Raw genomic sequence first — 15,756 nt, forward strand, 5'->3', positions numbered from 1 at the left:
AGACAGACAGGACAGTAGACCAGACAGACAGTAGAGCAGACAGACAGGAAATTAGACCAGACAGACAGGACAGACAGGAGACCAGACAGACAGGAGACCAGACAGACAGGAAATTAGACCAGACAGGACAGTAGACCAGACAGACAGTAGACCAGACAGACAGGAAATTAGACCAGACAGACAGGACAGTAGACCAGACAGACAGGAAATTAGACCAGACAGACAGTAGACCAGACAGACAGGACAGTAGACCAGACAGACAGTAGACCAGACAGACAGGTCGTAGAACAGACAGACAGGACAGTAGACCAGACAGACAGTAGACCAGACAGACAGGACAGTAGACGAGACAGACAGGACAGACAGGAGACCAGACAGACAGGAGACCAGACAGACAGGAGACCAGACAGACAGGAGACCAGACAGACAGTAGACCAGACAGACAGGACAGTAGACCAGACAGACAGGACAGTAGACCAGACAGACAGGTCGTAGAACAGACAGACAGGACAGTAGACCAGACAGACAGTAGACCAGACAGACAGGTCGTAGAACAGACAGACAGGACAGTAGACCAGACAGACAGTAGAGCAGACAGACAGGACAGTAGACCAGAGAGACCAGACAGACAGTAGACCAGACAGACAGTAGACCAGACAGACAGTAGACCACACAGACAGTAGACCAGACAGACAGTAGACCAGACAGACAGTAGACCAGACAGACAGGACAGTAGAGCAGACAGACAGGACAGTAGACCAGAGAGACCAGACAGACAGTAGACCAGACAGACAGTACACAGACAGACCAGACAGACGGTACACCAGACAGACAGAGATGCTCCAGCTAGATAAAGAGCTTGTGGGACCAAACATACCAATTCATTATGAAGTAATTAGGGGACTGTAATCTTGTCCTTAATTGCTACAGTGACAATTGACTACTGTCAAGACGAGGGAAGTAGTGAACATATTGACCACTGACAAGACAAGAAGGAAGTAGTGAACCTATTGACAAGACAAGAGGGAAGTAGTGAACCTGTTGACAAGACAAGAAGGAAGTAGTGAACATATTGACCACTGACAAGACAAGAAGGAAGTAGTGAACATATTGACAAGACAAGAGGGAAGTAGTGAACCTGTTGACAAGACAAGAAGGAAGTAGTGAACATATTGACCACTGACAAGACAAGAAGGAAGTAGTGAACCTATTGACCACTGACAAGACAAGAAGGAAGTAGTGAACATATTGACAAGACGAGAAGGAAGTAGTGAACCTATTGACAAGACGAGAAGGAAGTAGTGAACATATTGACAAGACAAGAAGGAAGTAGTGAACCTATTGACCACTGACAAGACAAGAAGGAAGTAGTGAACATATTGACAAGACAAGAAGGAAGTAGTGAACCTATTGACCACTGACAAGACAAGAAGGAAGTAGTGAACCTATTGACCACTGACAAGACAAGAAGGAAGTAGTGAACCTATTGACCACTGACAAGACAAGAAGGAAGTAGTGAACCTATTGACCACTGACAAGACAAGAAGGAAGTAGTGAACATATTGACCACTGACAAGACAAGAAGGAAGTAGTGAACCTATTGACCACTGACAAGACAAGAAGGAAGTAGTGAACCTATTGACCACTGACAAGACAAGAAGGAAGTAGTGAACATATTGACCACTGACAAGACAAGAAGGAAGTAGTGAACCTATTGACCACTGACAAGACAAGAAGGAAGTAGTGAACATATTGACCACTGACAAGACAAGAAGGAAGTAGTGAACCTATTGACCACTGACAAGACAAGAAGGAAGTAGTGAACATATTGACCACTGACAAGACAAGAAGGAAGTAGTGAACATATTGACAAGACAAGAAGGAAGTAGTGAACCTATTGACAAGACGAGAAGGAAGTAGTGAACATATTGACAAGACAAGAAGGAAGTAGTGAACCTATTGACCACTGACAAGACAAGAAGGAAGTAGTGAACATATTGACAAGACAAGAAGGAAGTAGTGAACCTATTGACCACTGACAAGACAAGAAGGAAGTAGTGAACCTATTGACCACTGACAAGACAAGAAGGAAGTAGTGAACCTATTGACCACTGACAAGACAAGAAGGAAGTAGTGAACATATTGACCACTGACAAGACAAGAAGGAAGTAGTGAACCTATTGACCACTGACAAGACAAGAAGGAAGTAGTGAACCTATTGACCACTGACAAGACAAGAAGGAAGTAGTGAACCTATTGACCACTGACAAGACAAGAAGGAAGTAGTGAACATATTGACCACTGACAAGACAAGAAGGAAGTAGTGAACATATTGACCACTGACAAGACAAGAAGGAAGTAGTGAACCTATTGACCACTGACAAGACAAGAAGGAAGTAGTGAACCTATTGACCACTGACAAGACAAGAAGGAAGTAGTGAACATATTGACCACTGACAAGACAAGAAGGAAGTAGTGAACCTATTGACCACTGACAAGACAAGAAGGAAGTAGTGAACATATTGACCACTGACAAGACAAGAAGGAAGTAGTGAACATATTGACCACTGACAAGACAAGAAGGAAGTAGTGAACCTATTGACCACTGACAAGACAAGAAGGAAGTAGTGAACCTATTGACCACTGACAAGACAAGAAGGAAGTAGTGAACATATTGACCACTGACAAGACAAGAAGGAAGTAGTGAACCTATTGACCACTGACAAGACAAGAAGGAAGTAGTGAACATATTGACCACTGACAAGACAAGAAGGAAGTAGTGAACCTATTGACCACTGACAAGACAAGAAGGAAGTAGTGAACATATTGACCACTGACAAGACAAGAAGGAAGTAGTGAACCTATTGACCACTGACAAGACAAGAAGGAAGTAGTGAACATATTGACCACTGACAAGACAAGAAGGAAGTAGTGAACATATTGACCACTGACAAGACAAGAAGGAAGTAGTGAACATATTGACAAGACAAGAAGGAAGTAGTGAATCTAACACTCAGACAGGTTCAGATCTGGTCAGGCAACATTTCTCCTGAAGAAGACAATAGGTCCCATTGATTGAGTTTCACATCATATCTTCCACTACAGACGTAGGGCTGATTACAGGCTGTATTCTTCACTGGGCAGTCGTGCACTCTGAATTTACAAATCATACATGAATATGATGCCAAAGTAGCAAGAAACATCTCCATAGCCAGGCATGTTGTTGTTTTGGATATTATGGAAAAGCAGGGAACGTGCCAAGATTGCTGCTTCAACTGGATACTGAAAGCTTTTAAACCGAAAGTGTATGTATTCTTATATTATTGTAATGCCTAACATGCTGGTGAAGGATTATTCAGCTTGCCATATGGGGTACATTTCCTAGTGCACTACTTTTGACCAGAAGCCTATGGGCGCTGGTCAAAAGTAGTGCACTACATAGGGAATAGGGAGCCATTTGGGATGAAGTCAGTACTCTCATGAGCAGGCTGTTACAGGGGTAGTATAATCCGCTTGGCATGGCTTTAAAGTACCATGGGATATGACATAACCTCAAATTAAACCCGCATGGTGGGAATGATGTGATCTGTATTAGATTTTAGAATCAGATTCAACTCTTGTAATCTTTGTCAGGCTGTAGTAAGTAAATGGATACAGTCCAAATCAAATCAAATGTTATTGGTCACATACACATATTTAGCAGATGTTATTGTGGGAGTAGCTAAATGCTTGTGTTTCTAGCTCCAACAATGCAGTAATATCTAACTAAATGCTTGTGTTTCTAGCTCCAACAGTAATATCTAACTAAATGCTTGTGTTTCTAGCTCCAACAGTACAGTAATATCTAACTAAATGCTTGTGTTCCCAGCTCCAACAGTGCAGTAATATCTAACTAAATGCTTGTGTTTCTACCTCCAACAGTGCAGTAGTATCTAACTAAATGCTTGTGTTCCCAGCTCCAACAGTACAGTAATATCTAACTAAATGCTTGTGTTTCTAGCTCCAACAGTAGTATCTAACTAAATGCTTGTGTTTCTAGCTCCAACAGTGCAGTAATATCTAACTAAATGCTTGTGTTCCCAGCTCCAACAGTGCAGTAATATCTAACTAAATGCTTGTGTTTCTACCTCCAACAGTGCAGTAGTATCTAACTAAATGCTTGTGTTCCCAGCTCCAACAGTACAGTAATATCTAACTAAATGCTTGTGTTTCTAGCTCCAACAGTGCAGTAGTATTTAACTAAATGCTTGTGTTTCTAGCTCCAACAGTAGTATCTAACTAAATGCTTGTGTTTCTAGCTCCAACAGTGCAGTAATATCTAACTAAATGCTTGTGTTTCTAGCTCCAACAGTGCAGCAATATCTAACTAAATGCTTGTGTTTCTAGCTCCAACAGTGCAGTAATATCTAACTAAATGCTTGTGTTCCCAGCTCCAACAGTGCAGTAATATCTAACTAAATGCTTGTGTTTCTACCTCCAACAGTGCAGTAGTATCTAACTAAATGCTTGTGTTCCCAGCTCCAACAGTACAGTAATATCTAACTAAATGCTTGTGTTTCTAGCTCCAACAGTAGTATCTAACTAAATGCTTGTGTTTCTAGTTCCAACAGTACAGTAATATCTAACTAAATGCTTGTGTTTCTAGCTCCAACAGTGCAGTAGTATCTAACTAAATGCTTGTGTTTCTAGCTCCAACAGTGCAGTAATATCTAACTAAATGCTTGTGTTTCTAGCTCCAACAGTGCAGTAATATCTAACTAAATGCTTGTGTTCCCAGCTCCAACAGTGCAGTAATATCTAACTAAATGCTTGTGTTTCTAGCTCCAACAGTGCAGTAGTATCTAACTAAATGCTTGTGTTCCCAGCTCCAACAGTACAGTAATATCTAACTAAATGCTTGTGTTTCTAGCTCCAACAGTACAGTAGTATCTAACTAAATGCTTGTGTTCCTAGCTCCAACAGTAGTATCTAACTAAATGCTTGTGTTTCTAGCTCCAACAGTACAGTAGTATCTAACTAAATGCTTGTGTTTCTAGCTCCAACAGTACAGTAATATCTAACTAAATGCTTGTGTTTCTAGCTCCAACAGTGCAGTAGTATCTAACTAAATGCTTGTGTTCCCAGCTCCAACAGTACAGTAATATCTAACTAAATGCTTGTGTTTCTAGCTCCAACAGTGCAGTAATATCTAACTAAATGCTTGTGTTCCCAGCTCCAACAGTGCAGTAATATCTAACTAAATGCTTGTGTTTCTAGCTCCAACAGTACAGTAGTATCTAACTAAATGCTTGTGTTCCTAGCTCCAACAGTGCAGTAATATCTAACTAAATGCTTGTGTTTCTAGCTCCAACAGTGCAGTAATATCTAACTAAATGCTTGTGTTTCTAGCTCCAACAGTGCAGTAATATCTAACTAAATGCTTGTGTTCCCAGCTCCAACAGTAATACCTAACTAAATGCTTGTGTTCCCAGCTCTAACAGTAATACCTAACTAAATGCTTGTGTTTCTAGCTCCAACAGTGCAGTAATATCTAACTAAATGCTTGTGTTTCTAGCTCCAACAGTGCAGTAATATCTAACTAAATGCTTGTGTTTCTAGCTCCAACAGTGCAGTAATATCTAACTAAATGCTTGTGTTCCCAGCTCCAACAGTGCAGTAATATCTAACTAAATGCTTGTGTTTCTAGCTCCAACAGTGCAGTAGTATCTAACTAAATGCTTGTGTTCCTAGCTCCAACAGTAGTATCTAACTAAATGCTTGTGTTTCTAGCTCCAACAGTACAGTAGTATCTAACTAAATGCTTGTGTTCCTAGCTCCAACAGTAGTATCTAACTAAATGCTTGTGTTTCTAGCTCCAACAGTACAGTAGTATCTAACTAAATGCTTGTGTTTCTAGCTCCAACAGTACAGTAATATCTAACTAAATGCTTGTGTTTCTAGCTCCAACAGTGCAGTAGTATCTAACTAAATGCTTGTGTTCCCAGCTCCAACAGTACAGTAATATCTAACTAAATGCTTGTGTTTCTAGCTCCAACAGTGCAGTAATATTCAACTAAATGCTTGTGTTCCCAGCTCCAACAGTGCAGTAATATCTAACTAAATGCTTGTGTTTCTAGCTCCAACAGTACAGTAGTATCTAACTAAATGCTTGTGTTCCTAGCTCCAACAGTGCAGTAATATCTAACTAAATGCTTGTGTTTCTAGCTCCAACAGTGCAGTAATATCTAACTAAATGCTTGTGTTTCTAGCTCCAACAGTGCAGTAATATCTAACTAAATGCTTGTGTTCCCAGCTCCAACAGTAATACCTAACTAAATGCTTGTGTTCCCAGCTCTAACAGTAATACCTAACTAAATGCTTGTGTTTCTAGCTCCAACAGTGCAGTAATATCTAACTAAATGCTTGTGTTTCTAGCTCCAACAGTGCAGTAATATCTAACTAAATGCTTGTGTTCCTAGCTCCAACAGTACAGTAATATCTAACTAAATGCTTGTGTTCCCAGCTCCAACAGTGCAGTAATATCAAACTAAATGCTTGTGTTTCTAGCTCCAACAGTGCAGTAATATCTAACTAAATGCTTGTGTTCCCAGCTCCAACAGTGCAGTAGTATCTAACTAAATGCTTGTGTTTCTAGCTCCAACAGTAATATCTAACTAAAAGATTGTGTTTCTAGCTCCAACAGTGCAGTAATATCTAACTAAATGCTTGTGTTCCCAGCTCCAACAGTAGTATCTAACTAAATGCTTGTGTTTCTAGCTCCAACAGTACAGTAATATCTAACTAAATACTTGTGTTCCCAGCTCCAACAGTGCAGTAATATCTAACTAAATGCTTGTGTTCCCAGCTCCAACAGTAGTATCTAACTAAATGATTGTGTTTCTAGCTCCAACAGTACAGTAATACCTAACTAAATACTTGTGTTTCTAGCTCCAACAGTAATATCTAACTAAATGCTTGTGTTTCTAGCTCCAACAGTAATATCTAACTAAATGCTTGTGTTTCTAGCTCCAACAGTGCAGTAATATCTAACTAAATGCTTGTGTTCCTAGCTCCAACAGTACAGTAATATCTAACTAAATGCTTGTGTTTCTAGCTCCAACAGTAATATCTAACTAAATGCTTGTGTTTCTAGCTCCAACAGTAATATCTAACTAAATGCTTGTGTTTCTAGCTCCAACAGTAATATCTAACTAAATGCTTGTGTTCCCAGCTCCAACAGTAATATCTAACTAAATGCTTGTCTTTCTAGCTCCAACAGTAATATCTAACTAAATACTTGTGTTTCTAGCTCCAACAGTACAGTAATATCTAACTAAATGCTTGTGTTTCTAGCTCCAACAGTAATATCTAACTAAATGCTTGTGTTTCTAGCTCCAACAGTAATATCTAACTAAATGCTTGTGTTCCCAGCTCCAACAGTAATATCTAACTAAATGCTTGTGTTTCTAGCTCCAACAGTAATATCTAACTAAATGCTTGTGTTTCTAGCACCAATAGTGCAGTAGTATCTAACTAAATGCTTGTGTTCCCAGCTCCAACAGTGCAGTACTATCTAACTAAATGCTTGTGTTTCTAGCTCCAACAGTGCAGTAGTATCTAACAATACACAACAATAAACACACATCTAAAAGTAAAATAATGGAATAAAAAAAAGATATAAATATTAGGACGATTAATGTCAGAGTGGCATTGACTAGAATACACTAGAATACAGTAGATACATATGAGATGAGTAAAGCAGTATGTAAACATTATTAAAGTGACCAGTGATTCCATGTCTATGCATACAGGGCAGCAACCTCTAAAAACAATAAGCGTTGTTTACTGGAAGAAAGGAAGTCTTGGGACACCAATGAAATGTTGTCATTTTAGAGGCTATACAGAATGTTTGCCTTCCATTGATCTAAAAGGGGTCCGCTTAAATGGACAGAAATATTGTCCATAAATATCCTTATTGGAAATAAAGAACCACCCATCTCCACACCCCTGAGCAAAAATCCTGTTTTTATGTTAGTATTCTGTTCTCTGGCTAATATTACATGACTTTGGATGTATTTAAACCCCCTAAATTCAAAAGACACGTAGCATCACAGTGACAACCAGCTATATATCTCTCTCTGTCTCTGATCTAAACTCGTAATCCCACTGACTGCGGGGGAAGAACGAGGAGTGCCCTTGCTAACTTGATACAAACACAAAGATACTTCATGATTTCGTGTTTAGACAGGATCGTTGTTAAATGTGTGTGGTTCCATTACTTTCATTTGAGTCATGACCCTGATAGCATCACTCTGGCGTTGTATCAGCGTGTGGAATGTGTAAAGCAGAGCTTGAAGCTAATCTCTGTCTCTGTCAGTGGACTAAACAGGTTTGCGCCACGGAACAGAACTGCACTGTGTGCAGATGGTTAAACCGTTTATCGATTTCCACTGATCGATATCTGAGCTCAGATCTTGTTTCCACGTGTCCTAACTCTAACCCATCAGCACAATGGGAGGCTCTGTGATGAAGACAGGCTGTTCCAGCTAGGGACCCGTCAACACCTTGTTCAACACCCTGTCTGTCAACACCCTGTCTGTCAACACCTTGTTCAACACCCTGTCTGTCAACACCCTGTCTGTCAACACCCTGTCTGTCAACACCTTGTTCAACACCCTGTCTGTCAACACCCTGTCTGTCAACACCTTGTTCAACACCCTGTCTGTCAACACCCTGTCTGTCAACACCCTGTCTGTCAACACCTTGTTCAACACCCTGTCTGTCAACACCCTGTCTGTCAACACCTTGTTCAACACCTTGTTCAACAGCCTGTCAACACCCTGTCTGTCTGTCAACACCTTGTTCAACACCTTGTTCAACACCCTGTCTGTCAACACCTTGTCTGTCAACACCCTGTCTGTCAACACCCTGTCTGTCAACACCCTGTCTGTCAACACCTTGTTCAACACCTTGTTCAACACCTTATTCAACGCTCAATCATTATCTCGGTCATTTAAAGTTTTAAGCAAACCAACAATACAAGTCGGGATAAGAGCGTCTACTAAATGACTATAATGTCAGATGTTAATGTAATGTCTAATACATGTCTTTCTCTTCTTTGTTTCTCACAGACAAAGATGTCCTGATGCGGCACTCCAAACAGTAAACCTTACCCTCCTGTGTCACTCTTCCTCATCTCAACCTGCCCCTGCTGCTGCTCTTCCTCCTGTACTTCCTGCTCCTCCAGAACCAACTACTGGTACCGTTGGTTCCTCCCTTGGGTCCCCAACCCTCACTCGGCCGGTTGACAAATCCCCGATTTTCCCCTCCTCTCTGCTCCCCCGGTCCTCGTCCCTGAACCTCCTCTCCTCCCTCACCCCAGTCTTAGCCCCACTGGCCCCCGTCCCTGCCAACATGTCCATCGCCCTGAAGCAGGTCTTCAACAAGGACAAGACCTTCCGCCCCAAGCGTAAGTTTGAGCCGGGGACGCAGCGTTTCGAGCTGCATAAGAAGGCCCAGGTGTCGCTCAGCTCCGGGGTTGACCTGAGGGCGGCGGTCGCTCTGCCCCACGGGGAAGATCTGAACGACTGGGTGGCCGTGCACGTGGTGGACTTCTTCAACAGGATAAACCTCATCTACGGGACGGTGTGCGAGTTCTGCACGGAGAAGAGTTGTCCGGTCATGTCCGGAGGTCCTAGGTATGAGTACCGATGGCAGGACGATCACAAGTATAAGAAACCAACGGCTCTACCGGCTCCCAAGTACATGAATCTCCTGATGGACTGGATCGAGGTCCAGATCAACAATGAGGATATCTTCCCCACCAGTATAGGTGAGTACTCTGCTCATCTTCAAATAATATTTTTGCAGGAATCTCCTTGCGAATGATTTTGCTGAAGATTGTATCTCCGTCGGCCTGGGCAACCTGAGCTTTTGCTATCTGATATATGTATATCAGACACACTCAAAAGACCCTAGTGTCACGTCCTGCCAGTATAAGGGGTTATTTGTTATTTGTTATTGTAGTTTGGTCAGGACGTGGCAGGGGGTATTTGGTTTATGTGGTTCGGGGTGTGTGTCTATGTAGAGGGGTAGTTGATTTATGTGATTTATGGGGTTTTTTGGGTCACTGTTCTATGTTTATGTATTTCCATGTTCTATCTAGTTTAGTCTATTTCTATGTGTAGGTAATTGGGGTGTGGACTCTCAATTGGAGGCAGGTGTTTTCTAGTTGCCTCTGATTGAGAGTCCTATAAATAGGTGTGTGTTTTGTGGTTGTAGTTTGTGGGAGGTTGTTCTTGTTTTGCTGTATGTTGCCTTCAAGACTGTTTTATTTTTTCGTCGTTCATCGTTTTTGTTGTTTTTTGTTTGTTAATAAGTGTTCACATTAAAAACGTCATTATGAGCACTCAACCCGCTGCGCCTTGGTCCATTCCTCACGACGAACGTTACACCCAGACTACGGTTTGCAGCTGCACGTGGGGACAAAGATCGTACTATTTGGAGAAATGTCCTCTGGTCTGATGAAACAAAAATAGAACTGTTTGGCCATAATGACCATCGTTATGTTTGGAGGAAAAAGGGGGAGGCTTGCAAGCCAAAGAACACCATCCCAACCGTGAAGCATGGGGGTGGCAACATCATGTTGTGGGGGTGCTTTTCTGCAGGAGGGACACCCAGACAGTCTTTTTTTAGGAACTAATAGCAGTACGTGGGTAATACCACTGAGCAAACAAAGCCAGTAAAAAAATAAATAATAATCCATATAATAATCAATGTTGTGATATTTTTTGTTGTTTGCTCTATAACCCATTGGTTCATACACCACTGTGATATACAATAAGGCCCGTGACAACAAAAAAGACACAACGGTCACACAGTGGTAGAATAAATTCAACCACACCTTTGTTTTATCACAAAACCAGAGAGCAACATCTGTCTGGTGAAATCCACAAAGCAAGTATTGCGTGTCCTGTAACATGCAACAGCTCAACGCTGATTGGCTAATTATTTTATAACCTTTTTTCATCAAGGGAGGCCAAATGTTTTCTGGCATCAATCAATCAAATGCTACAGCCGCGAACATGCCATACTCTTTTGGTCCAGACAGCATCAGATACATGGTCTACACATACTGAGACAGAGAGGTGCTGTTTCACTGTCCAGACAGCATCAGATACATGGTCTACACATACTGAGACAGAGAGATGCTGTTTCACTGTCCAGACAGCATCAGATACATGGTCTACACATACTGAGACAGAGAGGTGCTGTTTCACTGTCCAGACAGCATCAGATACATGGGCTACACATACTGAGACAGAGAGATGCTGTTACACTGTCCAGACAGCATCAGATACATGGTCTACACATACTGAGACAGAGAGATGCTGTTTCACTGTCCAGACAGCATCAGATACATAGTCTACACATCCTGAGACAGAGAGGTGCTGTTTCACTGTCCAGACAGCATCAGATACATAGTCTACACATACTGAGACAGAGAGATGCTGTTTCACTGTCCAGACAGCATCAGATACATGGTCTACACATACTGTCCAGACAGCATCAGATACATAGTCTACACATACTGAGACAGAGAGGAGCTGTTTAACTGTCCAGACAGCATCAGATACATGATCTACACATACTGAGACAGAGAGGTGCTGTTTCACTGTCCAGACAGCATCAGATACATGATCTACACATACTGAGACAGAGAGGTGCTGTTTCACTGTCCAGCCAGCATCAGAGAGGTGCTGTTTCACTGTCCAGCCAGCATCAGAGAGGTGCTGTTTCACTGTCCAGCCAGCATCAGAGAGGTGCTGTTTCACTGTCCAGCCAGCATCAGAGAGGTGCTGTTTCACTGTCCAGCCAGCATCAGAGAGGTGCTGTTTCACTGTTCAGCCAGCATCAGAGAGGTGCTGTTTCTCTGTCCAGCCAGCATCAGAGAGGTGCTGTTTCACTGTCCAGCCAGCATCAGAGAGGTGCTGTTTCTCTGTCCAGCCAGCATCAGAGAGGTGCTGTTTCACTGTCCAGCCAGCATCAGAGAGGTGCTGTTTCACTGTCCAGCCAGCATCAGAGAGGTGCTGTTTCACTGTCCAGCCAGCATCAGAGAGGTGCTGTTTCACTGTCCAGCCAGCATCAGAGAGGTGCTGTTTCTCTGTCCAGACAGCATCAGAGAGGTGCTGTTTCTCTGTCCAGCCAGCATCAGAGAGGTGCTGTTTCACTGTCCAGCCAGCATCAGAGAGGTGCTGTTTCTCTGTCCAGCCAGCATCAGAGAGGTGCTGTTTCACTGTCCAGCCAGCATCAGAGAGGTGCTGTTTCACTGTCCAGCCAGCATCAGAGAGGTGCTGTTTCACTGTCCAGCCAGCATCAGAGAGGTGCTGTTTCACTGTCCAGCCAGCATCAGAGAGGTGCTGTTTCAATGTCCAGCCAGCATCAGAGAGGTGCTGTTTCACTGTCCAGCCAGCATCAGAGAGGTGCTGTTTCACTGTCCAGCCAGCATCAGAGAGGTGCTGTTTCACTGTCCAGCCAGCATCAGAGAGATGCTGTTTCACTGTCCAGCCAGCATCAGAGAGGTGCTGTTTCTCTGTCCAGCCAGCATCAGAGAGGTGCTGTTTCACTGTCCAGCCAGCATCAGAGAGGTGCTGTTTCACTGTCCAGCCAGCATCAGAGAGGTGCTGTTTCTCTGTCCAGCCAGCATCAGAGAGGTGCTGTTTCACTGTCCAGCCAGCATCAGAGAGGTGCTGTTTGACTGTCCAGCCAGCATCAGAGAGGTGCTGTTTCTCTCGCTCGGTTGATTTCTCTGGTGAGATTAAGCCACTTGCGAATTTACAGAAAATTATGAAAACGCAGAGAGATGAAAGATAAATTATTTTAGAATTTTGATTGGTCAAATATTTGAGGAAGCCTGGCTTCCCTTATACACTGCCATCAACAAGATGGGTGTGAACAATTTTAACAGTTTGGGTTCACATGGGTTGTTACGACAGTAGGCTGATACATGACAATATCCATCTGAACCTTTGTCACCTAGGACATTTGTCTCAACGGATTTATTTCTCTCTCTCGCCTCCCCCCATGCTGGTAACAGATTATGGGTGTCAGTCTGGTAACAGATTATGGGTGTCAGTCTAGTAACAGATTATGGGTGTCAGTCTAGTAACAGATTATGGGTGTCAGTCTAGTAACAGATTATGGGTGTCAGTCTGGTAACAGATTATGGGTGTCAGTCTAGTAACAGATTATGGGTGTCAGTCTGGTAACAGGTGAGGGGTGTCAGTCTGGTAACAGATTATGGGTGTCAGTCTGGTAACAGATGAGGGGTGTCAGTCTGGTAACAGGTGAGGGGTGTCAGTCTGGTAACAGATTATGGGTGTCAGTCTGGTAACAGATTATGGGTGTCAGTCTGGTAACAGATTATGGGTGTCAGTCTGGTAACAGATTATGGGTGTCAGTCTGGTAACAGATTATGGGTGTCAGTCTGGTAACAGGTGAGGGGTGTCAGTCTGGTAACAGATTATGGGTGTCAGTCTGGTAACAGGTGAGGGGTGTCAGTCTAGTAACAGATTATGGGTGTCAGTCTGGTAACAGGTGACTGGTGTCAGTCTGGTAACAGGTGAGGGGTGTCAGTCTGGTAACAGATTATGGGTGTCAGTCTAGTAACAGATTATGGGTGTCAGTCTGGTAACAGGTGAGGGGTGTCAGTCTGGTAACAGATTATGGGTGTCAGTCTGGTAACAGATTATGGGTGTCAATCTGGTAACAGGTGAGGGGTGTCAGTCTGGTAACAGATTATGGGTGTCAGTCTGGTAACAGATTATGGGTGTCAGTCTGGTAACAGGTGAGGGGTGTCAGTCTGGTAACAGGTGAGGGGTGTCAGTCTGGTAACAGGTGAGGGGTGTCAGTCTGGTAACAGATTATGGGTGTCAGTCTGGTAACAGATTATGGGTGTCAGTCTGGTAACAGATTATGGGTGTCAGTCTGGTAACAGATTATGGGTGTCAGTCTGGTAACAGATTATGGGTGTCAGTCTGGTAACAGGTGAGGGGTGTCAGTCTGGTAACAGATTATGGGTGTCAGTCTAGTAACAGGTGACTGGTGTCAGTCTGGTAACAGATTATGGGTGTCAGTCTGGTAACAGATTATGGGTGTCAGTCTGGTAACAGGTGAGGGGTGTCAGTCTAGTAACAGATTATGGGTGTCAGTCTGGTAACAGGTGATTGGTGTCAGTCTGGTAACAGGTGAGGGGTGTCAGTCTGGTAACAGATTATGGGTGTCAGTCTAGTAACAGATTATGGGTGTCAGTCTGGTAACAGGTGAGGGGTGTCAGTCTGGTAACAGATTATGGGTGTCAGTCTAGTAACAGATTATGGGTGTCAGTCTGGTAACAGGTGAGGGGTGTCAGTCTGGTAACAGATTATGGGTGTCAGTCTGGTAACAGATTATGGGTGTCAATCTGGTAACAGGTGAGGGGTGTCAGTCTGGTAACAGATTATGGGTGTCAGTCTGGTAACAGATTATGGGTGTCAGTCTGGTAACAGATTATGGGTGTCAGTCTGGTAACAGGTGAGGGGTGTCAGTCTAGTAACAGATTATCGGTGTCAGTCTGGTAACAGATTATGGGTGTCAGTCTGGTAACAGGTGACTGGTGTCAGTCTAGTAACAGGTGAGGGGTGTCAGTCTGGTAACAGATTATGGGTGTCAGTCTGGTAACAGGTGACTGGTGTCAGTCTGGTAACAGGTGAGGGGTGTCAGTCTGGTAACAGATTATGGGTGTCAGTCTAGTAACAGATTATGGGTGTCAGTCTGGTAACAGGTGAGGGGTGTCAGTCTGGTAACAGATTATGGGTGTCAGTCTGGTAACAGATTATGGGTGTCAATCTGGTAACAGGTGAGGGGTGTCAGTCTGGTAACAGATTATGGGTGTCAGTCTGGTAACAGATTATGGGTGTCAGTCTGGTAACAGGTGAGGGGTGTCAGTCTGGTAACAGGTGAGGGGTGTCAGTCTGGTAACAGATTATGGGTGTCAGTCTGGTAACAGATTATGGGTGTCAGTCTGGTAACAGATTATGGGTGTCAGTCTGGTAACAGGTGAGGGGTGTCAGTCTGGTAACAGATTATGGGTGTCAGTCTGGTAACAGATTATGGGTGTCAGTCTGGTAACAGGTGAGGGGTGTCAGTCTAGTAACAGATTATGGGTGTCAGTCTGGTAACAGGTGACTGGTGTCAGTCTGGTAACAGGTGAGGGGTGTCAGTCTGGTAACAGATTATGGGTGTCAGTCTAGTAACAGATTATGGGTGTCAGTCTGGTAACAGGTGAGGGGTGTCAGTCTGGTAACAGATTATGGGTGTCAGTCTGGTAACAGATTATGGGTGTCAGTCTGGTAACAGGTGAGGGGTGTCAGTCTAGTAACAGATTATCGGTGTCAGTCTGGTAACAGATTATGGGTGTCAGTCTGGTAACAGGTGACTGGTGTCAGTCTAGTAACAGGTGAGGGGTGTCAGTCTGGTAACAGATTATGGGTGTCAGTCTGGTAACAGATTATGGGTGTCAGTCTGGTAACAGGTGAGGGGTGTCAGTCTGGTAACAGGTGAGGGGTGTCAGTCTGGTAACAGATTATGGGTGTCAGTCTAGTAACAGGTGAGGGGTGTCAGTCTGGTAACAGAGTACAGTATCGTCCTCAGTTCAGCCTTTGAATAATGCAGAAACATCCGATCTGCCAAAGCTCTGGTGAGCCTCCCAAACGGCACCTTATTCCATTTATAGTGCAC

General features: G+C 43.4%; 1 protein-coding gene across 3 annotated transcripts in view; it reads left to right on the forward strand.

Annotated features, from left to right (window-relative positions):
* The window catches only part of LOC106568559 (MOB kinase activator 3B), a 76,153-nt gene that overhangs the window by 32,073 nt on the left and 28,324 nt on the right, over positions 1 to 15,756 (forward strand). The window contains exons 1-2 of one of the 3 annotated variants that reach the window (XM_014138998.3): positions 3,046 to 3,305; positions 9,111 to 9,811. In XM_014138998.3, coding sequence (XP_013994473.2) covers positions 3,238 to 3,305; positions 9,111 to 9,811 — 769 coding nt within the window. In that variant the 5' untranslated portion in view covers positions 3,046 to 3,237. Of the gene's footprint in view, positions 1 to 3,045; positions 3,306 to 9,110; positions 9,812 to 15,756 lie in introns of those variants that run through there. The other 2 variants (XM_014138997.3, XM_014139000.3) reach the window with 2 other exon arrangements.

This window comes from Salmo salar, chromosome 13, assembly GCF_965601325.2.
Source record: "Salmo salar chromosome 13, fSalSal1, whole genome shotgun sequence".
Lineage (NCBI taxonomy): Eukaryota > Metazoa > Chordata > Actinopteri > Salmoniformes > Salmonidae > Salmo > Salmo salar.